General features: G+C 42.1%; 2 protein-coding genes across 4 annotated transcripts in view; both read left to right on the forward strand.

Annotated features, from left to right (window-relative positions):
- The window catches only part of LOC118402174 (integrin beta-1-like), a 34,706-nt gene extending 33,532 nt beyond the window's left edge, over window positions 1-1,174 (forward strand). For both annotated transcript variants that reach the window (XM_035800171.1, XM_035800172.1), the window contains one exon: window positions 58-1,174. Coding sequence is in view for 1 of the 2 variants with exons in the window: in XM_035800172.1 (XP_035656065.1) it covers window positions 58-123 (66 nt within the window). In the remaining variant the exon portion in view is untranslated. The remainder of the gene's footprint in view (window positions 1-57) is intronic.
- An 883-nt stretch (window positions 1,175-2,057) lies between these two features.
- LOC118402175 (enhancer of polycomb homolog 1) overlaps window positions 2,058-25,640 on the forward strand; it is a 35,335-nt gene continuing 11,752 nt past the window's right edge. Inside the window, exons 1-7 of one of the 2 annotated variants that reach the window (XM_035800175.2) lie at window positions 2,058-2,370; window positions 5,290-5,382; window positions 17,450-17,606; window positions 23,099-23,244; window positions 23,737-23,943; window positions 24,235-24,383; window positions 24,743-24,899. In XM_035800175.2, the coding sequence (XP_035656068.1) occupies window positions 17,471-17,606; window positions 23,099-23,244; window positions 23,737-23,943; window positions 24,235-24,383; window positions 24,743-24,899 (795 nt within the window). In that variant the 5' untranslated portion in view covers window positions 2,058-2,370; window positions 5,290-5,382; window positions 17,450-17,470. Of the gene's footprint in view, window positions 2,371-5,289; window positions 5,383-6,574; window positions 7,401-17,449; window positions 17,607-23,098; window positions 23,245-23,736; window positions 23,944-24,234; window positions 24,384-24,742; window positions 24,900-25,640 lie in introns of those variants that run through there. The other variant, XM_035800174.2, reaches the window with a different exon arrangement.

The following is a 25,640-nucleotide window of genomic DNA, read 5'->3' on the forward strand; positions in this document are numbered from 1 at the left end:
TAAGACAATGTATCCATGATTGCTCTTTTTCTCACTCTTTTTGCTTGTCTTTTGCAGGGTGAGAATCCCATCTACAAGAGTGCTGTAACAACTGTTGTCAATCCAAAATACGAGGGCAAATGATGGAGAATCCTCTCTGTCATTACAACACTGTATGCAAAATAATATTGTGGGGGGTTCATGTTCATGGTTTGTTTTTGTAGTCACCAAATAATAGCAGTGCATTTTGCCACTATTTCAATATGTTTTACTAACCATTTTTTTTCTATGCATCATTTGAATTGAAAAATTGTACAGTATGTATAAACTTTGGTTTTTACTTTTTTGTGGAACTTGGCGGAATGTTTAAACTGATTTTATTTTTGCCACATGACTGGCAAGGTCATTGAAGGTGTGGTTGTGCCTTTCATAGAACTGTGGAGCCATTATTTCTGTTTTTGAGGGTGAAATTGGATGTCGATACGGGACAAGATACGTAGAGAGAGCTGGCCATTAGGACAGCAGTAAATTGTAATGTGTACAGTTTGTAGGAAATTCTGTGTAAAGCCATATTTTAGTCACAGAAAAGGGCTGGAAGCAAAGGTATGTTAATCAATTTATTATTCAACCTGAACAATCAATTTAAATGTTTATTTTTTAAAGATAGTCATGATATTTGTAAATCTTTATAAATAAAATGACATTAATGTACATTAGTAGTATTATGGGCTCCAGGTTTAAATTCTATAGTTTTAAAGAACTCAGGTCCCTATTAAACTCTTAATTAATAGCGATGCCAAATATTACAGAACTCACTGCCTTGTTTGCAAACAATATGCCTTATTTTTAAGTGTCTTGCTTCAGTTACAGAAATTGAGTTCTGAATGGGGTTCTGAATGGTTTATTACTTGACCTGTATCCTCAGCGTGTTTTTCTTTACTGTTGAATAATTCTCTTCTAATTAGATGGTTTAATCAAACTCTTCCATTGAATAATGGTGACTACATTTCAGTTATAAAGATCAGTGTTAAGGGAGTGACGTCATTCAGGTCTTTGTAGAATTTCAAACATCCCACTTAGTTGTAAGAACACAGTTTTTAAAGTGCCTTTTTATTTCATCACATTCACATTTTGCATTACTTTATTTCTGAAATTATTTATTAAAGTTCCAAAACAAATTACCCCAAAAATGTTCCATGCTGCGTGTGTGTCATTTGTCCTTGCTTTCTTTTTGTTAGAAAGATGCCAATTAATGTTTGGCTCACTGTGGCCTAGGCCTCTGATCCAGCTTTCAACTCACTGTTCATCTTATGCTACCCACATGTTTTCTACAGTTTAACAGATGCATTTCACCTCTTATTTTTGCCAATTCATGCATTTTCCAACTCCGGATAAATCTCAGGATAGTGTCCTGATCTGAACAACAAAAATACAGCTGCCACTGTTTTCAGATGCTGCACTGCCTAATGAGCATTTGTAGATACTTGAGTCATATGGCATCAGCACTGCCACTAGCTCGGAGTAGGGGAACAAGGCCAATCCACAGGACACAGTTGGTGCGAACATTGGTATCAGGAGTTGGAAGCTCGGTTCCAATACAGGTTGGGAGAATGCCCAATGGTCAAAATTAGTTTTCTGTTGTGTTAGACCTTTTTTTGCAAGGGAGACAGTTTGACGTTAGTGGGTCTTTCTGGTAAATGTTTTTGTTTTTGTGAATAGTTCCATCACAGAATAAAATTGTAATCCCGTTAATAATACATTGTATAATTTGTTCCACTGATTTAAATCAAACTGTAAGTAGTGTACAGATTGACATCTCTCCCAACCTGCAGTCAGGCACCAGCAGGCAGCATTCAAATAATATAATCATTTCCGTACTGCAATTGAAAGACTAGACTGCGTTTCTGCGTCTGTTTCCATCTTGTATGTTTAGGTGGTCTATTCCCAAGGTAATACAGAGGGTTTAGAATACCGTGTACAACAGATGGAACTTTCTCGTTTTTGAGCGTGATCTCATCAACCCAGTGTTCTCTACCTCATTGCTCTCTACAGATTGGTGCCAGCCACCGACCAATCAGGATGCGTCTTCTATTGCAAAGTTGTTAACCCCCAACAAGAACACTTCTCTCCTAGTTTTGCTAGCTAATCTTCTTGGAAATAACAAGTATAATTATCTGATCTCAACGTATTACTTCGACGGAGAGAGAGGCTTTCCGATACGATCAAGAGAAATCCGATGCTTAACAAAAATCTGAATGACGTCTTATCAGGATAATTTTACTGCATGGCGTTTTCAAAACGATACCGTTCCGCCAGCGTCTGTCCTTGGCTTTTGGGGAATCACTCATGATCACAAGAAATGTTATCACCCATCCTGGAGTCAATTTTACGGTAAGTTTTTCAGATATCTTTGTATTGCTGATCGAAACAACTGTCGTGTGAAAATCGTCTTGTTTGTTGGATAGCAAGCTATCACAATTAAATTGAATGGCTTAAGTTGGCAAACCACCGATGTCAAATCAGCATGCTAGGCTACTAGTAACTAACTGCGTTAACGTTACAATCGCGAGCCAGCTCCACTTTTAGCTAGTAAGTTAGCTAACGTTTTTAGTTTGGTTTAAGTGTTATAAATTGTCGTTTGCTTTCAAATGTTCTGACCTTCGAAATGCTAAATGTATTATAGTCCAAAGAGTCAGGAAGAAAGCCAGCTAATGCTAAGTTACGGACCAAAAAAAAAGACCGCAACGTGTCACACACACATCTGGTGTAAACTGTACAATTATTATTGTAAATCGGCTTATAAGTTTATAACTACTAACTAATTGTCATGTTCTAGCTAGGCAAGGAAGGCAATATTTGATAGCTTACACTGCCAACCAACTACCAGTGGTCAACAAAGGAACTGCACATTCATATTTGAAGTGTTGACTTACGCCAAGTTGTTTGGCATGTAGGTAATTAATAACAATAAATCAGTGGCTGGATCAGACTTAACGTTACTCGCCCTGGGCTCGATGTCAGAGACAAAACACTAGGCTTGTCCTCAGTGGTTATTCGCTTTGCGAACTACATTCCCAATGCTGTGTTGACATTTAGAAACGTCAATTATTGCTTTCACTAGTTAAAAAAAATGCTGATATGCCTCTTTTATACAGTTGCAGTTTTACACATCCATAAACTGTGTGTGCCTCCAGTTGATGAATTACACTTCCTACCAATTTACGTTTACACACAGAGCTAATTAGCACAGGTCGCCGCCTTTGTCTTCCGTAAACAAGCACTGTAACACGGAGATATGACCATGTGGAAACACTAACCCAATAAAGGTACCCGTACAGCAAGCGATACGTTCAGAACGTAACTCCCCGCCCAGAAGATACTATCGTGAATAGGCACTAAAGCAGTTAGCCTCTGAATGGGTTAGACTTGTTCTGGGGTCATAATCACGAAGCGTCTCGGAGAATGCTGATTTTAGGATCAGTTTTGCCTTTTAGGTCTTGTTGAGTTAGATTACATGGACAGGGGAGAGAGCATGGGGTGTATTCATTAGTTGGATTCTGTTACAAAACGTTTGGGCTGTTGCAAAAGGTTTTGCAATGGAAACTGTTTACTTTAATAACCAGTGGAAGTGGGACCTACCTGCATTTGTCCAATTGAAAGTAGTTTTTGTTGACAAACGCGTAGGGACCTACCGGCATTTAGTTTAAAACGAGTTTGTATTGGACAAATGCAGGTACAGTGCATTTGGAAAGTATTCAGACCCCTTGACTTTTTTCACATTTTGTTAGGTTACAGGCTAATTCTAAAATGGATAAAAAAATGTTTTCCTTCAATCTACATACAATACCCCACAATGACAAGGCAAAAACAGGTTTAGAAAATGTTGCTAATTTTATTTGTTAAATCAAATTTACATAAGTATTCAGACCCTTTATTCACAACTTCGTTGAACCACATTTGGCAGCAATTATAGCATCAAGTCTTCTTGGGTATGATGCTACAAGCTTGGCACACCTGTATTTTTGGAGTTTGTCCCATTCTGCTCTGCAGATCCTCAAGCTCTGTCAGGTTGGATGAGGACCGTCGCAGCACAGCTATTTTCAGGTCTCTCCAGAGCTGTTTGATCGGGTTCAAGTCCAGGCTCTGGCTGAGCCACTGAATGATACTCTGGCTGGGCCACTCCTGCGTGGTCTTGACTGTGTGCTTCGGGTCATTGTCCTGTTTGAAGGTCAACCTTCGCCCTAGTCTGAGAACCTGCTCCAGAGTGCTCAGGACTTCATCAAGGATCTCTCTGTACTTTGCTCTTTCCCTTGATCCTGACTAGTCTCCCAGTCCCTGATGCTGAAAAACATCCCCACAGCATGATGCTGCCACAACCATGCTTCGCTGTAGGGATGGTATTGGCCAGGTGATGAGCGGTGCCTGATTTCCTCCAGACTTGGCATTCAGGCCAAAGAGTTCAATCTTGGTTTCATCAGAATGGAGAATATTGTTTCTCATTGTCAGAGTTCTTTAGGTGCCTTTTGGCAAAATCAAAGCGGGCTGTCGTGTGCCTTTTACTGAGGAGTGGCTTCCGTCTGGCCACTCTACCGTAAAGGCCTGATTGGTGGAGTGATGCAGAGATGGGAGAACCTTCCAGAAGGACAACCATCTCCACAGAGGAACTCTAGTGCTCTGTCAGAGTGACCATTGGGTTCTTGGTCACCTCCCTGACCAGGGAGCTATTCCACCTCTAGGAATAGTCTTGGTGTTTCCAAACTTCTTTAATTTAAGAATGATGGAGGCCACTGTGTTCTTGGGGACCTTGAATGCTGCTGAAATGTTTTGGTAACCTTCCCCAGATCTGTTCCTCGAAACATTCCTTTAACCTCATGGCTTTATTTTTGCTCTGACATGCACTGTCAACTGTGGGACCATATGTAGACAGGTGTCTTTCCAAATCATGTCCAATCAATTGAATTTACCGCAGGCGGAAAATGGAAACAGGATGCACTTGAGCTCAAAATGTCTACCTGTTTTTGGTTTGTTATTATGGGGTATTGTGTGTAGATTGAGGAATTTTAACTTATTCAATTTTAGAATGAGGCTGTAATGTACATTTTTTTGTCTCATTATGTTCGCCCTTTTTGGTTCCTAGCGTAAACAATGTTTTGCCTCTAATCTGAGTAATGAATACACACAAGCACAACCTACTCTGAGATTTTAGTTACTCTTTGCAATTGGAACCACTGTCCCAGTCCCATCAACATGATGACCATTTTAATTAAACACTCAAAGGAATGATGAGCTGTTTTTTTTATTCCCACTTAGATCCCAATGATGCTGTCTTTTGTAATGGTCGACGCCGAGTGGAACCTACAACTCTTGGAGCCTGGTTAGACCCAATGTCTGCCATTACTATAGGTAAGCCCTGAGAATGTCCTTATATGGGCTTTAGTAAAGCACCAGATGCATCTCCGCTTGGCATTCATGAGGTATTGGGGTAAGGCACAGAGAGACTAGCATCCTGTCCAGGGGGTGTACTTGTACATTAAGCTGCCTCACACTACAGAAACAGGAGATGGATTCATGCCCTATGGTAGCATGGCTGATGTGACTCAGATGGTACACAGCTAAGGAGAGCTGTGACACTTGTCTGGACAGGAGCCTGTTGATGGTGCAATATTCACAACAAAATTGGCTTGAGCTTTGATTGGTTCTCTCAAATGTTATTTTTTTCTGGGGGGTTGAGACCTCTTTATTTGAAAATCCAAAAGTTGTATGAGAAGGGGGTAGGACTTGGGTGCTGTGTGGGTGTTTGGCACAGGATAACCAATCAGTAAAGCACAGCCAACATCATTATAGACACATTGTGACTACAATATCAAGGAGCCTTTAGACTCTGACGGTGGGAAGACTGAGTTTGGTGTCAAGCGGACTAGCCATATTGACCATTCTGGCTCGGACAAGGCTTGCCAACTTATGGCACCAGAACCCTTTGTTTTGAGGTTTTTATTATTTCCAAATATTTGAATTACACACGATGTTGGTGGCACTTTAATTGGCGACGGCAGGCTTGTGGTAATGGCTGGAGCGGAATGGTATCAAACATGTTTTCTAGCCACCACTGTTGAATTACGATAGGATTTACACACTGGTCAACGGAGGACCACACAGTTCGGTTGCAGCGGGCCACAGTTCTAGGGTTAATCACACCACAAGAGGGCAACATTTTCAAACTTTGAAAATATTTTCAGAAGCTGTTCAGTTCCCTGTACTGGTAGTGACGAGTAATTTAGTAAGTCGAGTCATATTTTACTTTTGTTATTTTCAAATAACACTCGTAGTTTATGATTCAAGGGTTTTATATTTTTGTTTCAACTTGTAAGAGCTAGGCTTGATGCATGATGTAGCAAAACAACTTCAAATATTTGGTATCATGCCAGAGCATTTTAATTTAAATGCATCATCATTTATGGTTTGTTAGTTATCATCCATGTCTTCCCATCCCAATATTTAATAGAAGTTACTAAATCCCAATATTTAATCACATTTACAAAATCCCAATATTTAATCAAATTTAAAAACAGCCCCCCTTAATGTTCAAATCACATGTAAAACAACTGAGGAATAAAAGGTGCATGATAATGTTAGAGACAATAATTCAGAATTATTAGTCACTGATAAAAAAAAATCTAACTAGGCAAGTCAGATAAGGGGCCTGGGATAAAAAAAATACAATATAAATATAGGACACAACACTACATAAAGAGAGACCTAATGATAAGGCAATGTAGGCTTTAGATTGTAACCAATTAGGGACATTTAGCATGCCCCTTTTGTAATTGGATTCCAAATTTAACCTGAAACATATAATGGTTAGCTACTTACCCAAATGATGTAAATGTTTTATTTGACTTGCTTAGTTTTGGGGGGCACGTCCCCCACCGTCGCGAGCGCGCACGCGCTCGGGACCGCGTGGGAATGGCTGTTCGGCGATCGGTGGGTTGGGCTGCTTTGAGCGAACCGAGCGTTAAAGACTTTTTAATGTCCGCCATGTTGGCCATGGCGTACTGAACCACCGATAGACAGGGAAGCCTCTGAAAAAAAGACCGAAACAGAGCGATCAAGATCCGGGCCTTCCCGGCTCCGTTCGCGACGCCCTAACTTTAATCAGCCGTACGGTATATGTCAGAATAACCGCACAATCATTCATGAAAGCTCAACTCGAAACCGATGTGAATTTAAGGAGATTGGATAGATTTATGTTGCATCTCGAATTTTAAAAAATGAGTAAATTGTCGTTTCGGGCACGGGCGCTGGACGCTTCCAAGCCACTACCCGTCTTCCGATGTGAGGATTTACCCGACCTGCATGAATATGCATCTATTAATCGGGCAGTGCCGCAAATGCCGACGGGGATGGAGAAAGAAGAGGAATCGGTATGTTTTTATAGTTCGAAAATATGAAAATAAACATTTATCCTTATTTTTATATTTTGAGGCGCTCCTCTTTTTTTTCTGCGCATGTTTGCACAAAATGGCCGCCAATTTTATTTTAAAAAACACGACGAAAATGTTGTGTAGATAGTCTTAACAATAAGTGGATACATTTTCCAGATCACTAAGGATGAATTATTTATATATATTATTCAATATTCTGGTTTTAGTTGGTTATTTTCGCTGGAGGAGATTTTCTAAGTACAAAGGAATCACGTGACTCCCATGAATCCGACATTTTGTTTTGTGTCTCTGGGATGTGCCTTGTCTGTTGGCGTAATGGCAAAGGACCGGTGCAAGGGGGAGCTAATGATCAGACATTCTTTATGTGCCTGTGTGAAGACGATACTGGCGGAAACATGTAAACATTGCATGCCTTGAGTAGAAAAAGGTCCGTGTTTTTAGATAAAACAAAGCTAGCTAAATGTGCACTCAAACTACGCATTGTTTATTGACTCGCATGTTCTGGTCATGTTGAAGTATTAACCAACGAATGAGCAATCACTCATTGGTACACTGTTTTGCTTTACTTTCAATTAACGTATGATTGGGTGATTTACAATGTGTATTTGTCTTACCGCCTTGGTTAATATTTGGCTCTCGCCCCAAGATTCCATGTGTCTAGAGTGTTGTCTACGCACGTGGCCTTGTTATGGTGTGGAGGTTTGTACCTGTCAAAATTGCATGTCAGTCAGTCTGTGTTTTGGTAATCAAATCCAAGTTTAGTGGTCGTGTACACAGTTTAACAGATATTATAGCAGGTGCAGAGAAATGTGTTACTAGCTCCTGACAGTGCTGCAAAGATGTCAAATAAGTACACAAATAATTATCAAAAACAAGAAATCATGCCTCTTGGGCCATGTCTGTGTTTACATTTCAGTGAAACTTGTATAGCCTGCTTTTAAAAAACATGTTATATTGTATTTATATACATGCCGTGCTTCAGTTGAAACATGGCCCTTATTTAATGACCGTTGGAATTTTCTGTCAATCCATTTCTAGGGTTTTGCCGTCTGTTAGCTGAAGAACAAGCAGCTCCTTCCTTTATATCGAGGCTTGAGTTGAGTTTTGATAACTGGTCAATTTTCTTGCAACGACATTGAGTCATCAACATCAGTCGATTCTTGTAAAAATGTATTCTGTGTGTGTCCTGTACAACTGCAGTCATTCCGCGTGTGCTTAAAATTCATAAGTTAAATAAAAACTTTTATCGAATACAACCACTGACTTTTTTCTTAATTTGTGTTGCTCAACTCAATTAAATCGGCTAGTGCAATCCGGGATCCCTGGGACATCCACATATTAACCCCTACCCTGACTATTTAAAATGTAAACTTTAAGGGAGAGGGTGTGTCGTCCCAAGGATCCCGGATAGCATATACCCAATTGAATCTCGCTAAAAAGTTTTTAAAAAAAAATATTTTTTTAAATTATGAATTTCACCACCCCGCAGAAGGATCACAGTTGTACAGGAGGTTCAGGTAAGCGTTTTCAGAATTGACATTTTAATAAGAATCGGCTGATGGTAACTCAATGTTGCTAGCGAATCCCGCGACCAGTTGTCAAAACTCAACTCCGCCTCAATATAAGAGAACGGAGTTGAGTGTTCCTCAGCTAGCCTTCTGTGTGTGTGTGAAGCAAATTTTTCTGCTCCCTGCAGATCTGTTTTCATTAATTGCACATTTTGACTTGAATGTGTTAATTTATTTACAGAGGTCAGGACATTTCTTCTTGACATTTCTCTGTGACACAATGTATCTTATTGCTCTCTGAGGCTTGGTGACAGCCAGAGGTTTTGTGTGTTAGGCAGCCACCACAGCTGTGGTAAACTAGTGGCATGCAGAGCACAGTAGGAGTCCCAGCAAGGGGGCCCCTTAACAATTAGAGCCCCACAGTGGAGGTGTCATAATACCTATACAACCTAGTGGTCCAACAGTAAAATGGTTCCAATGGCTGCTAGGTTTTACAGGTATTATGACTCATACTGTGGTACTCTTTAAGTCTCCACTCCAGTCAACTGAAATGGACTGTGTTGCCACCATAACAGACTTTGGATTTCGATACCAGGTTTAGTATCACAATTCTTGATACCATCAACATACCACAGTAAAAAAAAAAGGTATGTTAGCCATTCACAGAATGGCATTTGATGCAGACATAAACTATGCTACTGCCCTGTTCAATAGTTGGGCATTTTTTTAGTGTAATAAATTGTAATGATATTGCTTCTGACAGCCATGTATGCATTAATGAATCACATACAATCAATTTGACTTTGTCAGTCTAAGGATCTGACCCTTTTTTGTATTTTTATTTTTAAAATTTTGCCTAAAAATGACACCCATATCTAACTGCCTGTAGCTCAGTACCTGAAGTAATGATATGCATATTCTTGGTACCATTTGAAAGGTAACACTTTGAAGTTTGTGGAAATGTGAAATTTATGTTTGAGAATATAACACATTTGATCTGGTAAAAGATAATACCATCTTCGAAATGCAAGAGAAAGACAATCTATTATTCCAGCCCAAGCACAATTTACATTTTGCACACTAGATGGCAGCAGTGTGTGTGCAAAGTTTTAGACTGATCCAATGAACCATTGCATATATGTTCAACATTTTGTATCAAGACTGCCCAAATATGCCTAATTGGTTTATTAATACATTTTCAAGTTCATAACTGTGCTCTCTCCTCAAACAATAGCATGGTATTCTTTCACTTTAATAGCTACTGTAAATTAGACCGTGCAGTTAAATAATTTTTAATCTAAGCTTTCTGTCCATATCAGATAAGTCTATGTCCTGGAATTTTTTGTTGTTGCTTACAAACTCATGCTCCTCACATTAGCCTATGTTAGCTCAACCGTCCTGTGGACGGGACACCAATCCCGCAGAGGTTATTAACATGATCTTTTTATGAATTATGATACCTTTGTTTTATTTAAAATGTGTCATATATATATATACACACATACAAACTGCTCAAAGAAATAAAGGGAACACTAAAATAACACATCCTAGATCTGAACGAATTAAATATTCTTATTAAATACTTTTTTCTTTACATAGTTGAATGGGCTGACAACAAAATCACACAAATTACATCAAATTTATTAACCAATGGAGGTCTGGATTTGGAGTCACAATCTAAATTAAAGTGGAAAACCACACCACAGGCTGATCCAACTTTGATGTAATGTCCTTAAAACAAGTCAACATGAGTCTCACTAGTGTGTGTGGCCTCCATGTGCCTATATGACCTCCCTACAACACCTGGGCATGCTCCTGATGAGGTGACAGATGGTCTCCTGAGGGATCTCCTCCCAGACCTGGACTAAAGCATCCGCCGACTCCGGAACAGTCTGTGGTGCATAGAGCGAGACATGATGTCCCAGATGTGCTCAATTGGATTCAGGTCTGGGGAACGGGGGGGCCAGTCCATAGCATCAATGCCTTCCTTTGGCAGGAACTGCTGACGCACTCCAGCCACAAGAGGTCTAGCATTGTCTTGCATTAGGAGGAACCCAGGGCCAACCGCACCAGCATATGGTCGCACAAGGGGTCTGAGGATCTCATCTCGGTACTAATGGCAGTCAGGCTACCTCTGGCGAGCACATGGAGGGCTGTGCGGCCCCCCAAAGAAATGCCACCCCACACCATGTCTGACCCACCGCCAAACCGGTCATGCTGGAGGATGTTGCAGGCAGCAGAACGTTCTCCATGGCGTCTCCAGACTGTCACATCTGTCACATGTGCTCAGTGTGAACCTGCTTTCATCTGTGAAGAGCACAGGGCGCCAGTGGTGAATTTGCCAATCTTGGTGTTCTCTGGCAAATGCCAAACGTCCTGCACAGTGTTGGGCTGTAAAGCCCAACCCCCACCTGTGGACGTCGGGCCCTCATGGAGTCTGTTTCTGACCGTTTGAGCAGACACATGCGCATTTGTGGCCTGCTGGAGGTCATTTTGCAGGCCTCTGGCAGTGCTCCTCCTGATCATCCTCGCACAAAGGTGGAGGTAGCGGTCCTGCTGCTGGGTTGTTGCCCTCCTACGGCCTCCTCCACGTCTCCTGATGTACTGGCCTGTCTCCTGGTAGCACCTCCATGCTCTGGACACTACGCTGACAGACACAGCAAACCTTCTTGCCACAGCTCACATTGATGTGCCATCCTGGATGAGCTGCACTACCTGAGCCACTTGTGTGGGTTGTAGACTCAGTCTCACGCTACCACCAGAGTGAAAGCACCGCCAGCATTCAAAAGTGACCAAAACATCAGCCAGGAAGCATAGGAACTGAGAAGTGGTCTGTGGTTATCACCTGCAGAACCACTCCTTTATTGGGGGTGTCTTGCTAATTGCCTATAATTTCCACCTGTTGTCTATTCCATTTGCACAACAGCATGTGAAATTTATTGTCAATCAGTGTTGCTTCCTAAGTGGACAGTTTGATTTCACAGAAGTGTGATTGACTTGGAGTTACATTGTGTTGTTTAAGTGTTCCCTTTATTTTTTGGAGCTGTGTGTGTGTGTGTGTGTGTGTGTGTGTGTGTGTGTGTGTGTGTGTGTGTGTGTGTGTGTGTGTGTGTGTGTGTATATATCACAAATTCTTCAATTCACAAAGTGATGTTGGCTGATGAACATTCTCATAGAAAAAAAACCTACATCTCCTAAGCCCATGTTTATCACAGATCTTATTTTCGGCGGTTATCCAAGAACGCCATACATTTTCCGCCTCGTCTTTGTCCAACGAATCATGGAGGAGTTGGTGCCTATAAAAAGTCGCCTTTACTATTTATCTCCATAGAGCATCTTTGGGAGAGACCAAATAATTGAATTAATAAAGATTTTGGTGGTAATCAGCTTATTTTGCATTATTTTACGTTACTGCCTTATTCTGAAATTGATTACAAAGTTTGACACTCATCTACACATTTTTTTTGACTCCCTCATTAGACATTTTTGCAAATTTCTTTAAAAAAAACTGACACGTTACATAAGTATTCAGACCCTTTACTCAGTACTTTGAAGCACCTTTGTCAGCGATTTAAAGCCTAAAGACCTATTTGATATGATGCTACAAGTTTGGCACACCTGTTTTTGTGGAGTTTCTCCCTTTCCTTTCTGCAGACCCTCTCAAGCTCTGTCAGGTTGGATGGGGAGCGTCGCTGCACAGCTATTTTCAGGTCTCTCCAGAGATGTTTGATCTGGTTCAAGTCCGGGCTCTGGGTCATTGGAACACTCTGGAGCAGGTTTTCATCAAGGATCTCTCTGTGCTTGGCTCCGCTCATCTTTCCCTCAATCCTGACTAGTCTCCCAGTCCCTGCCGCTGAAAAACATCCCCACAGCAGGATGCTGCCACCACCATGCTTCATCGTAGGGATGGTGCCAGGTCTCCTCCAGATGTGATGCTTGGCATTCAGGCCAAAGAGTTAAGTGTTTGTTTCACCAGAGCAGAAATTCTTGTTTCTCATGGTCAGTCCTTTAGGTGCATTTTAGGCAAAATCCAAGTGGGCTGTCATGTTCCTTTTTTCTAAGGAGTGGCTTCCGTCTGGCCGCTCTACCTGATTTGGCGGAGCGCTGCAGAGATAGTTGTCCTTGGAACGTTCTCCCATCTCCACAGAGTAACTCTGTAGCTCTGTCAGAGTGACCATCGGGTTCTTGGTCCCCTCCCTGACCAAGGCCCTTCTCCCCTGATTGCTCAGTTTGGCCAGGCAGTTAACTCTAGGAAGAGTCTTGGTGGTTCCAAACTTCTTCCGTTTTAAGAATGATGGGGGTCACTGTTCTTGGGGACCTTCAATACGGCAGAAATGTTTTGGTATCCTTTCCCAGATCTGTGCCTCGACACAATCCTTTTTGTGTGCCTTTCCAAATCATGTCCAATCAATTGAATTTACCACAAGTGGACTCCAATCAATGGACATTGTTTTGCCAACAGTAATTAAGTTTAAACATTTCCACATGCTTTGTTGCTTTATTCAAGTGCATTAATTTATCTGCACCATGAGTTGGGAGCTAACATGATGCAGCCAAGACTCCCAGTGCAGGCTAGCAATGAGTAAGTGGAGCAGTCATGGTGCATGCTATTATAAGGGGTTGGCTGCACTGATATATATGCTTGATCAGTGAAACCCATTTGACAGAAGTCCCGAAAGTAACTGTTCTTGTACCGGAAAGTTTTTCACATTCTAGTATCTAACAAGTGCTGAAGTTTTGTTGCGCTGTGCAGCACTAGTATTGCGTAAGAGGCACGCAAGGATAGGAGTGATTTGTTTATGTAGAATACTGTGCACATTGTCAGAGGAGCTGTCAGGCAAGTGACAGCTTCTCAGTGACTGGCATGGGAAACGAGATGAGTGTGGTATCCACCTTATGTCACACAGTTATTTTCATGGATGTTTTGGTTGGGGTAGGGAATGGCTGTTCTACCTTTTAATACTATGTCTATTCCTTCTAGGTGATTGCACATTAGACTTTTTCAACCTAGCTTCTCTACTTTTGGTAACACTTTTATTTTATGCACAGCAGTTGGACAGACATCTACCATACATGGTTACCTTTTTATTTTGTGTTGTCTTTGGTTTACCACAGTGGAATTCTCTTTGAGTTATGGTTAGTGGGGGTAGAACAGCTGGAGGGCTTGGGACTCCCCATTTCTTCCTTCTACAGGTGCGAACTGTGTGTCAGCCCAGACAGCCAGTGTTTGTTACGTGAACTCACCATCACTGGGTCATTGTCTGAGACGGGGTGCAGAGGGAATTGGGTGGGCTCTGTTGATTTGTCTGCGTGCCAGTTTTCCTTCGGAAGACACAGATGTTGGCAGACCAGCAGTTTCTTACTGCTTTGACCTCCTTCACCTGGAATGTGTTGTGCAATAGGCTACATGTCCACAATCTCTGCGGTAGTGCTACCGCTAACCGGTGTAAAATGGTTTCACCGCCACGCATGCATAACTGCTTATGCACTGTTATCCATTAACCCGTAGCCTACAATTCTGTGGCCCTGCGGAATTCGAATTAACATAATAATAAAATAATTTTAAAAAAGCCCTATCAAAATCTGTCTAAGCACAATGTTTTTTTGTTGTTGCTTGGGCTGCGTCTCAATCCACTGCATCTGCCGATATCGCCCTTCTGCATTGAAAGGTGTCGGAGCTAGAGGGGTGTTTGTCAGACCATTAGACATCCCGACAATCGGTCTTCTCACAAAAACATCTGTAGCGTCTGAACGGTTTGGCCTACAAAAGTTCCGTCTTGCTCTAGGATGCCCACAAGCCTCAAGACTGGTCCTCGGTACCAGTTTAAAAAAATATATATATATAGTTTGTGGCCTGCTGTACCTAAAATAAGGGGATAAATGCGTAGTTATTAGTTTCCTGATCTGTCTTCTCACAGATATAGGACAGTCACATCAGAACAAACTTCCTTTTAGATTTGTTTTGGGTGACTATCTGTTCCATGTAGTGAATCTGTTTTTCAATTCATATCTATTGGCTAATAGCAGTAATGCCAAATTCAATGTCTCAGCCAATATTTTTTAAATGTGTTTTTTTTATACCTTAAGGGGTCTTAAAATCAAATAGCTAAATGATCCTTGTTACGACCATCAAAACAATTCCAACTTGTCTTACCTTGCTTCAAAGTAGCCTATAGGCAAAATCCCACCATGGAAATGTGGAGGCAATTATTTTATAAACATGTCATAGGTGGTGAGTAAGTTTCAAGCTTGGGAGGCTTACTATTTATCCTACCATTCTGCGTGCCAGTCGCGATTTTTATATGCACATTTCTCAATCATTCGGGACAGTAGATGCCTGGTAGGCATTCGGGACAGTAGATGCCTGGTAGGCATTCGGGACAGTAGATGCCTGGTAGGCATTCGGGACAGTAGATGCCTGGTAGGCATTCGGGACAGTAGATGCCTGGTAGGCATTCGGGACAGTAGATGCCTGGTAGGCATTCGGGACAGGAACGGCAATGGTGGGCCGCCAGAGCAGACGGACCTTGACAGTGATCGATACGCTAATTTAAAGCCTATTTCTAGACTGTCGCAGTCTGGAGGAGGAAGAGACCGATGGTGGATGGTTCAGGCCAGGTTGGCTATTTTTGTTGTGGTCGTAGCTGCAGTTCAACTAGACTATTATTTGCCAGCCCTTTGCCATCGCTAGGGAAGTAGCCTATAAAAATGGTGTTTGATTACGTTTGGCAGCCTGTGTGTTTTTCTAAGGCTGCAGTTCTGGGCCTCTGTAAAAAGCAGAGTTTGGTCTGCTTCAGGTTTTCATGTTTGAACCTGAAAAGATATTGCGATACTGGTATCGTCATGGCCCTAGTCGTTAAAAGGCTAATATCGGGCGATATCGGGAAAACGATATTGGTCGGCCTCCTATTGAATCAAATTTATTTATATATTGGTTATTTCCCATGGTCATTGGGAAATATTTTATTGCATTTTTGTTTTTGTATAGTTTTTTTCTTTCAAAACCGGTAACTAATTGTTCCATAAATGAATCATTGTGCCTATGAAGAGAGACTTGACTGGTTCTGATAGAGCCGGGACGATACCAGTATTGCGATACTCGATAGTATCGTGGCAAGGAAACGCAACATGAAGCGGATTCTTTAGGAAAATTAGTCAACTGTTAGAAACAAACACTTCCAGAGTCCCATTATATTTTGTTTCTAAGATGAGCACACACTTTTATATGCAGCTGGTTTTTAAAGGACCAAAGAGTTTGGTCTACATTGTTTTCATTTTTTGCATGGAGAAAACATTGCAATACTGCTATCGTCACAGCCGTAGCTGCTGACAAGGGAACACTTCAGGACTCCAGATGGGAGTGGAATGTGCATCCCAAATGCCACCCTATTCACTACATAGTGCACTTTTAATCAGGCCAAAGTAATCTCTTGACCTGGGCAAAAGTAGTGCACTAAATAGGGAATGGGGTTCCATTTGACACAGCTGGTGAGAAGGCAGAGGAAACAACTCTAGTTTGCCGAGGGCCCCCAGAGCAGTGAAACCATAAACACACACTCCGCCGAGATGATGTACAAGTCTGGGCCTACGCTGTGCTTGTGCTGTGTTGACAGGCTGCCAAGGGCAAGGTGCCCACGTTTGTCTGAGAGCCAGAGGCCCTTTAATTTTAGTACTGTTGGCCAGTACGCTCAGACGAGCACTGCCCCAGGCCCTGTTTTCAATGCCAGAGGACACTGTTCAAACTTGATACACTGTTGTTTTATCCACTGGTGTTTTGTAGTTATTTCAAAGGACTGTCATTATTTGGTTGTTGTAAAGTGCATCTGCAAGGTGCCTCGTCCAAACTAGTCCCCAGACTTTGGAACAGGAGCAGGAATGCGAGTGAGCCTACAAATTGCCTTTGCTATAAGTGGAGGAGTGTACGTGGGTTCTGCACCTGGAGGAAAAACCTAATAAGTCAGTGTGTGACTGCTAACCATTCCAGGACTTTTACTCCTGCCTTGCCAAGTCCTGCTGTGTACTTTTGATTTTTCCAGTCCTTTGTTGTTTTTTCTAGTACTTTCAAACAATGACTAGTTTTGTCACCTGAAATCTCCTTGAAAAGTCTGCCGTTTCTGTCGGTACTGATTTGACACTTGATTTGTTCCTGGCCTCACGGATCAGATGGCAGCAGTTGGCCGTGATTGACGTTCACTCTGACATAAGTACTCCTCTCTCCAGGCATCCGTTACCTCAGACTCCCAGCTGACCCTGTCAATTTAGCTATTCAAGTGCTTGGACTTTGTTTCATATGTAGGGCCTGTTGGGCAGAGGTATGTTGTTCAATCATTTGCCCTCATCTCTGAACTTCTCCCTGTGGTCCTGTGTGGCTCAGTCGGTAGAACATGGCGATTGCAACGGAGGGTTGGTTTCCTGCTTGGGCCACACCCCAAAAATGTAAGCATGATTTAGAAATCACTTTGGATAAGAGTGCTAAAATGGCATATATTATATTACTAAACTCTTTCTCGGTCTCTCTAGGAACACCATCTCCAGAGAGCCATGTCGGCCCAGTCGGTGTATGGAGAGAAACACAACATGGTCATCCCCGTCCCGGAGGCAGACGGCAACATCGCCTACTACGAGTCCCTCTACCCCGGGGACTTCAAGATGCCAAAGCAGCTTATTCACATACAGCGTGAGTAAAGTGGCCCTGGCTGCTAATGATATGGGGAGGGTGCAGTATTAGTTTAGATGATATTATATTGATAATTTGACTCCTAAGTATGGATTTGTATAACTAAAAAAACATGACTAGTGCTAGCTAATGCTTTCTCGTCCTAGAGCTCAGGGGTACTCAAATACTATTGAAGAAGGTCCGGTCACACACATTTCCTAGGTGGTAAAGATCCGGATGGATATTGCCATTTGTCTGCGTAGGAACAACCCCCACCTCGCAGCCCATGCGATCCCGAACTGTTAAAACTGTTCTCACCCCTCTTGTTGGCAGAGAGGGAAAATAGCCGTTTTAAAGCTTGTTTCCTGTAATTCTACACATTTTTCATGTAGTTTTTGTGTTCGTATGATACCAGGAGTCGAATCCTGATCTAATAAAAACACGTTTCTGTGCCTGGAGCCAGCCCATGGTCCGTCTATTAAGTACGGGTGCTATAGCTTGTCCTCCATCTTCTTAATAAATAGTGAGCCAACGTGTTTTCAGCACTTTTTATTTCCATGACTGATCAAAACTCGTTTTCTCACGGCTCTCAACCAAATCGACCCTAACACCCTGTGTCACTTGTGGACATCTGACAGGATCTGATTGGTATAAGCAATGATGAAACTTCCACCCAGCCTATCAGAAGACACAGTGAAGCTGTTTCCATATTGATTGCAGCAGTCAGATCCTCTTAGATCTGCCTAAGTGCACAGGGCATTAGGTCAAGGTGTCCATTGTGGAGGTGTTGATCAACCATCTACATTTGCGGGTGTAGCTTCTTAGGCAATGGCAAGATGTTTTTGTCCATTTTGTGGCATTTGAGATAGTAGGGGGAGGGGGGATCTTGGCCTTAGTAGACCTTATCGTATCGTCCATGAATGACATTATTTGTTGTGATTGATTCAGATAAGAGCTAGGCTAAATGTAATTTCCTGGTCATGTCTTTTTGTCATTGTTTAAAAGTAGAAGTCCCTGCTGCCGTTTGTCCAATGTGAGACATATTTTCTATGATCAGCACGGAGTTCATTCATGTCACCTTGTTTGACGTTTTTGCTGCAAGTCTAGCAGTAGAAGCCGCCAGAGCTCAAATCAAACTTCTAATGACATTGTAATTTATTTAAATGAAAGAGTGCGTGTTTAGGATTCAGGATTCTTGTCCGTCTTGGACTTTGAAAGTGTCATTGACAAAATTGAAATGCAGTTGCCTAGAATGACTGCCATGAATTTGTATGTTCCTCCAGCTTGATTCTGCTCAGATTTGCTTAACCGACCAAATGTAAAGTAATCACTTTACCCCCAATCAATACAGCTGTAGCTTTGGTCAGAATAGTGAAGGAGGATAAAGATGGTGGCCTCCATGCCATCTGATATTTTTCTTGCCAAACCCCCCCCGATACTGATATTTAAAAAATGTTGCTGCCTTATTAAGCATTCTAGTACAGTTGAATAGTTAACACACACACATGCATGGACGCAGCGGTCTAAGGCACTGCATCTCAGTGCAAGAGGCATCACTACAGTCCCTGGTTCGAATCCAGGCTGTATCATATTCGGCCGTGATTGGGAGGTGCAGAATTGGCCCAGCGTCATCCGGGGTAGGCCGTCATTGTAAATAAGAATTTGTTCTTAACTGACTTTCCTAGTTAAATAAAGTTTACATACACACACCTCTTTGACCAAAAACTTATTTTGATGGCATTTACAGTTAAATAAATGGTGGTGTTCTTCGGCTTGCAAGCTCCCCCTTTTTTCTCCAAACATAACGATGGTCATTATGGCCAAACAGTTCTATTTTTGTTTCATCAGACCAGAGGACATTTCTCCAAAAAGTACAATCTTTGTCCCCATGTGCAGTTGCAAATTGTAGTCTGGGTTTTTTTAATGGCGGTTTTGGAGCAGTGGCTTCTTCCTTGCTGAGCGGCCTTTCAGGTTATGTCGATATAGGACTCGTTTTACTGTGGATATAGATACTTTTGTACCTGTTTCCTCCATCTTCACAAGGTCCTTTGCTTTGTTCTGGGATTGCGTCTCCTTCCTGAGCGGTATGACGGCTGCGTGGTCCCATTGTGTTTATACTTGCGTACTATTGTCTGTACAGATGAACGTGGTACCTTCAGGCATTTGAAAATTGCTCCTAAGGATGAACCAGACTTGTGGAGGTCTACAATTTTTTTCGGAGGTCTTGGCTGATTTCTTTTGATTTTTCCCATGATGTCAAGCAAAGAGGCACTGAGTTTGAAGGTAGGCCTTGAAATACATCCAAAGGTACACCTCCAATTGACTCAAATGATGTCAATATTAGTCTAGCAAAAGCTTCTAAAGCCATGGCATAATTTTTTTGAATTTCCCAAGCCGTTTAAAGGCACAGTCAACTTAGTGAATGTAAACTTCTGACCCACTGGAATTAATATTACAGTGAATTATAAGTGAAATAATCTGTCTGTAAAGAATTGTTGGAAAAATGACTTGTGTCATGCACAAAGTAGATATCCAAACCATCTTGTCAAAACTATAGTTTGTTAACAAGAAGTTTGTGGAGTGGTTGAAAAACGAGTTTTAACCTCTTGCTCCTACCTGACACGCAGGCGTCCCATCTAGACATCTGAAAATGCAAATGCGCTACGCTAAATGCTAATAGTACTAGTTAAAACTCAAACGTTCATTAAAATACACATGCAGGGTATTGAATTAAAGCTACACTCGTTGTGAATCCAGGCAACAAGTCAGCTTTTTAAAATGCTTTTCGGCGAAAGCATGAGAAGCTATTATCTGATAGCATGTAACACCCCAAAAGACCCGCAGGGGACGTAAACAAAATAATTAGCATAGTCGTCGCTACACAAACCGCACAAATAAAACATAAAACATTCATTACCTTTGACCATCTTTGTTGGCACTCCTAGATGTCCCATAATCACTATTGGGTCTTTTTTTTGATTAAATCGGTCCATATATAGCCTAGATATCGATCTATGAAGACTGTGTGATAAACGGGAAAAAATAGCGTCTTATAACGTAACGTCATTTTTTAAAATTAAAAATGTCGACGATAAACTCACAAAACACTTCAAAATACTTTTGTAATGCAACTTTAGGTATTAGTACGTGTTAATAAGCAATCAAATTGATCACGAGGCGACGTATATTCTTTAGCTGTCCGTCTGGAAATAATGTCCGGGTAAATCTCAACCAAAATATCCGGTCTGAGACCTGAACAAATGGCTTGTCTCTTCTTCGTTTGACCAAGAAACAAAGCCTAGGCAAATGACAAGACTGTTGACATCGTGTGGAAGCTGTAGGTATTGCAACCTCAGCCCAATTTATTGTGGTTCGCCTTTATCAATGGGTTGAAGTGGCGGATGGATATATATTTCCATTTTCAGTGATCAGATTTTCCTGCGCTTTTCGATGAAACGCACGTTATGTTATAGTCACAGCCGTGATTTAACCAGTACTATAAACGTCTGAGTGTTTTCTATCCACACATACTAATCATATGCATATACTATATTCCTGGCATGAGCAGCAGGGCGCTGAAATGTTGCGCGATTTTTAACAGCATGTTCGAAAAAGTAGGGGGTAGGAGTAACAGGTTAATGACTCCAACCTAAGTGTATGTAAACTTCTGACTTCAACTGTATGTCCCCATTACCTGTAAAACATAATCAAACCTACTTCTTTCACTTACTTGCTGTGCTGTTTTGTTGTTCATCCTCAACCAGGATTTCGATGGAAATACTTTTTGTTCTTTGCCTTTTGGGTCTTTGCATGTCAAAAAAGATGCACGTCAAATAACACTATTTGACTTGTCAAATAAACTTGTTGACCAATCAGGACCTGAACATGACTGTACGTCACATAATTTAACGCGTTCATACATTTTTTCCGTAGTTATTTCACATTGATTACACTCACTCGTATGTTGCAACGAGTCATTGATACGTATGCTGTGATGCTGGTTAAGTTGTCTCACGCACCTACAGTGCTGGTCATAAGAAAAGCTAGCTTGCTCATTGATGCAAACAACGTTCTTCCCCAAAAACATAGCAACACGACATCTGTTTCAGTAGCATCATCTGACACTAATTAGCATAACGCAACGGACAAATCTTTTCCTGGTCATAAATCACAAGTGAAATATATTGGAACACAGCTTAGCCTTTTGTTAATCACCCTGTCATCTCAGATTTTCAAAATATGCCTTACAGCCAACGCTAGACAAGCATTTGTGTAAGTTTATCATAGCCTAGCATAGCATTATGCCTTGCTAGCAGCAGGCAAACTTGTCACGGAAATCAGAAAAGCAATCAAATTAAATAGTTTACCTTTGAACTTCGGATGTTTTCACTCACGAGACTCTCAGGTAGACAGCCAAAGTTAATTTTTCCCAAAATATTATTTTTGTAGGCGAAATGGCTCCGTTTGTTCTTCACGTTTGGCTGAGAGTTGTCTCGCTGAAATGTTCTTACTCTTTCAAATGACTGCTCGACTTGTTGACTGCTCGATCCACACAGCAGACATTGTGGGCTAGGTTAGGAATGCTGTGTTGCACGTGTAGAGAAACATTTTACGTTGCGTTATTACGCCATGTTCCAATGTTCTATTGGTATGCACGTCAGTTTGACATCGGCGTTTAAACTAGACAGCTAATATCGTCCGACTCCAATATGTTCACTGATATATTGTTTTGGTATCGGCCTTAGCACAGTATACATGATCCTAATTTAAGCTCTGAGACACATGCAATTTTGAAAATCTTCATCTGAACTCTTGAAATGGAATTTCACATTAGCATGTGTGGTCAGTGGTAACAGGGGAGAGTTACACTGGGGACGTGCGTCATGGACGCGTAGCTTTTTCCAGCATGAATCTCTTGCGGGTTTGACATCACGATGGGGATTTAAAATGGCTCCCAGGATCTCTGATAGTCCGCTTCATTCCCATCCTCATGTCTAAAGATCTCTCATCCAGCTTTTAGCAGTCTAAAAAAAAACGTTCCCTTTATCCGCTCTCTGTAGCTTTAAGCCTGGACACTGACATCCTCATGTCTAAACTCTCTCTCTCTCGGTCTCTCTCTGTAGCTTTCAGCCTGGACACTGACATCCTCATGTCTAAACTCTCTCTCTCTCTTGGTCTCTCTCTGTAGCTTTAAACCTGGACACTGACATCCTCATGTCTAAACTCTCTCTCTCTCTTGGTCTCTCTCTGTAGCTTTAAGCCTGGACACTGACATCCTCATGTCTAAACTCTCTCTCTCTCTCTGTCTCTCTCTGTAGCTTTAAGCCTGGACACTGACATCCTCATGTCTAAACTCTCTCTCTCTCTCGGTCTCTCTCTGTAGCTTTAAACCTGGACACTGACATCCTCATTTCTAAACTCTCTCTCTCTCTTGGTCTCTCTCTGTAGCTTTAAGCCTGGACACTGACATCCTCATGTCTAAACTCTCTCTCTCTCTCGGTCTCTCTCTGTAGCTTTCAGCCTGGACACGGAGCAGCCGGACTATGACCTGGACACAGAGGATGAGGCCTTTGTTCACAAACTGAAGAAGAAGATGGAGATCACCTTTTTACAGTTTGAGGAGATGATCGACCGACTGGAGAAAGGCAGTGGGCAGCAGGTAAGCCTTGGATCCTGTATCCCAAATGGCACACTATTTCTTACATAGTGCTAATCTGGGCATCCCCCCACCCAACCCTCATATCCCCAATCACATGCACTTGCCTTAGATGGGAGAAGAGAGAGTAGCCCACAATAGGTACTCGTCGCATCAGCCTAGCATCCTGTCCAGGCGGTGTACATGAGATACTCTTTTTAGTTACTCATGGTGGCGTCTTAAGTTCATGTTTTAAGTGTCTCTCTATTTCTGTTATTACGGTGCTATGTTATTAGTATGCCTGCGCGGTAGTCTCGGTGTTGATGGACCTGGCCTGATTGCAATGGCAACCATGTACTGTGGAAATACGCTGAAGTAAATGTTGTTAAAATGGAACCTAGTCGTTGTAATTTTAAGTTAATAGCGTCTAGAGTCCTGGGAATCTTTGGGTTAAGTCATGACAGTGACCCTGCCTCTTCCAAAATGTGACCCTCCCTCCCCTCTTCCCCCTGTCAGGCGGTGAGCCTGCAGGAGGCCAAGCTGCTGCTGAAGGAGGATGACGAGCTGATCAAGGAGGTGTTTGACTACTGGACCAGGAAGAGGAAAAACAACAAGCACGGCACGCTGCACCCCACTGTGAAGCAGGAGAAGCGGGACGGATCCAGCACCTCAGACCCCTACGTGGCCTTCCGCAGGAGGACGGAGAAGATGCAGACCAGAAAGGTAGGATCCCACCTCTAGACCAGAGCATATAGGGGCTAGTTGACCCAACTCAGGTAAACACTAAGGGCCTGTTTCCCGGACACGAATAAAGCCTAGTCTCGGTCAATGGAAATTCCCATGGAGCATGCTTTTTAGTTCAGGACTAGGCTTTATCTGTGTCCAGGAAACTGGCCCCAAGTGTGTGGTATGTACCAATACCCCTACACATTTCCATTTCAACTAAATAGAGGCCTACGCTGGGTTGTTGACAGCAGGTGACTGTCAATTTAATGGTGAAATGGCCCTCCTCAGAACCGTAAGAACGAGGAGGCTGGTTATGAGAAAATGCTGAAGCTGCGGAGGGACCTGAGCCGAGCAGTCACCATCCTGGAGATGATCAAGAGGAGGGAGAAGAGCAAGAGAGAGCTGCTGCACCTCACCCTGGAGATCGTAGAGAAGAGGTGGGTACTACTCGGAGACACAGGTTGTTGCTAGGATGCCAGCCATCTTGGTCAGGAAACCTTTCAATTCTAGAAACTGATCAAATTATGGTAAGAGTATTGTATAAAACAATGCGTTTGTAGATGTCTGCTCAGTGTTTTGTTAGCTAGCTAGCCAGCCAACCATCAATTCGACCTATAGGATCTCTGGTACTACTGTATAGGAATGGTTCTGATCCATTTAAGAGAGTTCGCCTTCGATCATTTAGTTCCTAAACAATGTTTTCAATTGGGTTTTGATAGTGGCTGACGGTTTGATTGAGATCCAGTTGTTTTTCAAATGCTTGATTATATCTTGACTTTGACCATTGCCCCTCCAGAAATGGCATGTCTGACTTTGGTGGTGAGATCATGGCTGAAGTGCTGGCCCAGCGCGCACTGGACAAGCCTGCCCATATTATCCCTCTGGTGCCGCTGACCAACAGCAACCAGTACAGACATCAGGACCACATGGACCTCAAGGACTACAAGTCCAAGGTGAGAGAGGGAGATAGCAACAGAGCAAGAGGGTGACCTCAATGGCCCATATTCATATACAGCTGAAGTCGGAAGTTTACATACACTTATGTTGGAGTCATTAAAACTTGTTTTTTACCACTCTACAAATGTCTTGTTAACAAAACTATAGTTTTGGCAAGTCGGTTAGGACATCTACTTTGTGTGTGACACAAGTTATTTTTCCAACAATTGTTTAGACAGATTATTTAACTTGTAATTCACTGTATCACAATTCCAGTGGGTCAGAAGTGTACATACACTAAGTTGATTGTGCCTTTAAACAGCTTGGAAAATTCCAGAAAATGATGTCATGGCTTTAGAAGCCTAAATGACATGATCTGAGTCAATTGGTGTACCTGTGGATGTATTTCAAGGCCTACCTCCAAACTCTGTGCCTCTGTGCTTGACATCATGGGAAAATCTAAAGAAATCAGCCAAGACTTAAGAAAAAATATTGTAGACCTCCACAAGTCTGGTTCATCTTTGGGATCAATTTCCAAACGCCTCATCTGTACAAATAATAGTACGCAAGTATAAACACCATGGGACCACACAGCCGTCATACCGCTCAGGAAGGAGACGCGTTCTGTCTCCTAGAGATGAACGTACGTTGGTACGAAAAGTGCAAATCAATCCCAGAACAACAGCAAAGGACCATGTGAAGATGCTGGAGGAAACGGGTACAAAAGTATCTGTATCCACAGTAAAACGAGTCCAATA

Source organism: Oncorhynchus keta, chromosome 23, assembly GCF_023373465.1.
Source record: "Oncorhynchus keta strain PuntledgeMale-10-30-2019 chromosome 23, Oket_V2, whole genome shotgun sequence".
NCBI classification, from domain to species: Eukaryota; Metazoa; Chordata; class Actinopteri; order Salmoniformes; family Salmonidae; genus Oncorhynchus; species Oncorhynchus keta.